Source organism: Buceros rhinoceros, unplaced genomic scaffold (genome assembly GCF_000710305.1).
Source record: "Buceros rhinoceros silvestris isolate BGI_N320 unplaced genomic scaffold, ASM71030v1 scaffold41780, whole genome shotgun sequence".
NCBI lineage: Eukaryota > Metazoa > Chordata > Aves > Bucerotiformes > Bucerotidae > Buceros > Buceros rhinoceros.
In genome coordinates, this window is record NW_010390897.1 from 9,177 (window position 1) to 9,540 (window position 364).

The 364-nt window shown below is 65.4% G+C and overlaps 1 protein-coding gene across 1 annotated transcript; it reads right to left on the reverse strand.

The window, feature by feature from the left end:
• Positions 1 to 8: 8 nt before the first annotated feature.
• On the reverse strand, positions 9 to 358 carry MRPL41 (mitochondrial ribosomal protein L41). The gene has a single exon (XM_010139469.1). The coding sequence runs from the start codon at positions 259 to 261 to the stop codon at positions 13 to 15; it is 249 nt and encodes an 82-aa protein (XP_010137771.1). The 5' UTR covers positions 262 to 358; the 3' UTR covers positions 9 to 12.
• Between the last annotated feature and the right edge of the window lie 6 nt (positions 359 to 364).

Consider the following 364-nt stretch of genomic DNA (forward strand, 5'->3'; position numbering starts at 1 on the left):
ACGCCTCGCTCCCTACCGCACGTAGTTCTTGGGGAAGAGCTGGAAGAGCTTGCCCTCCTGCGTCGGCTCGAAGCCGTACTTCTCCAGGTTGTTGGGGTCGAAGGTGCCCGCCTTCACGTCCTTCTCGATGCGGGGAGCCACCACCTCGGTGAAGAGCTGCTTGGCCGTCATGGGCGGCTCGGAGCCCTCGGGGGCGCGGTACGAGACGTACGGCTTGAGCTTGAAGCCCTCCAGGTTGGGGACGATGAACTCGGGCACCATCTCCTTGACGAGGATGAACTTCCTGCTGGAGGTGAGCACGCCCAGCGGCTTGGCCCCCCGGCCCTTGTTGTAGCTCCGCGGGCCGCGCTTGCTGGTGAACGGG

What these genes read in the sequence shown, in the direction of transcription:
- MRPL41 (XM_010139469.1), bottom strand. Translation starts at nt 261, where the DNA reads ATGGTGCCCGAGTTCATCGTCCCCAACCTGGAGGGCTTCAAGCTCAAG.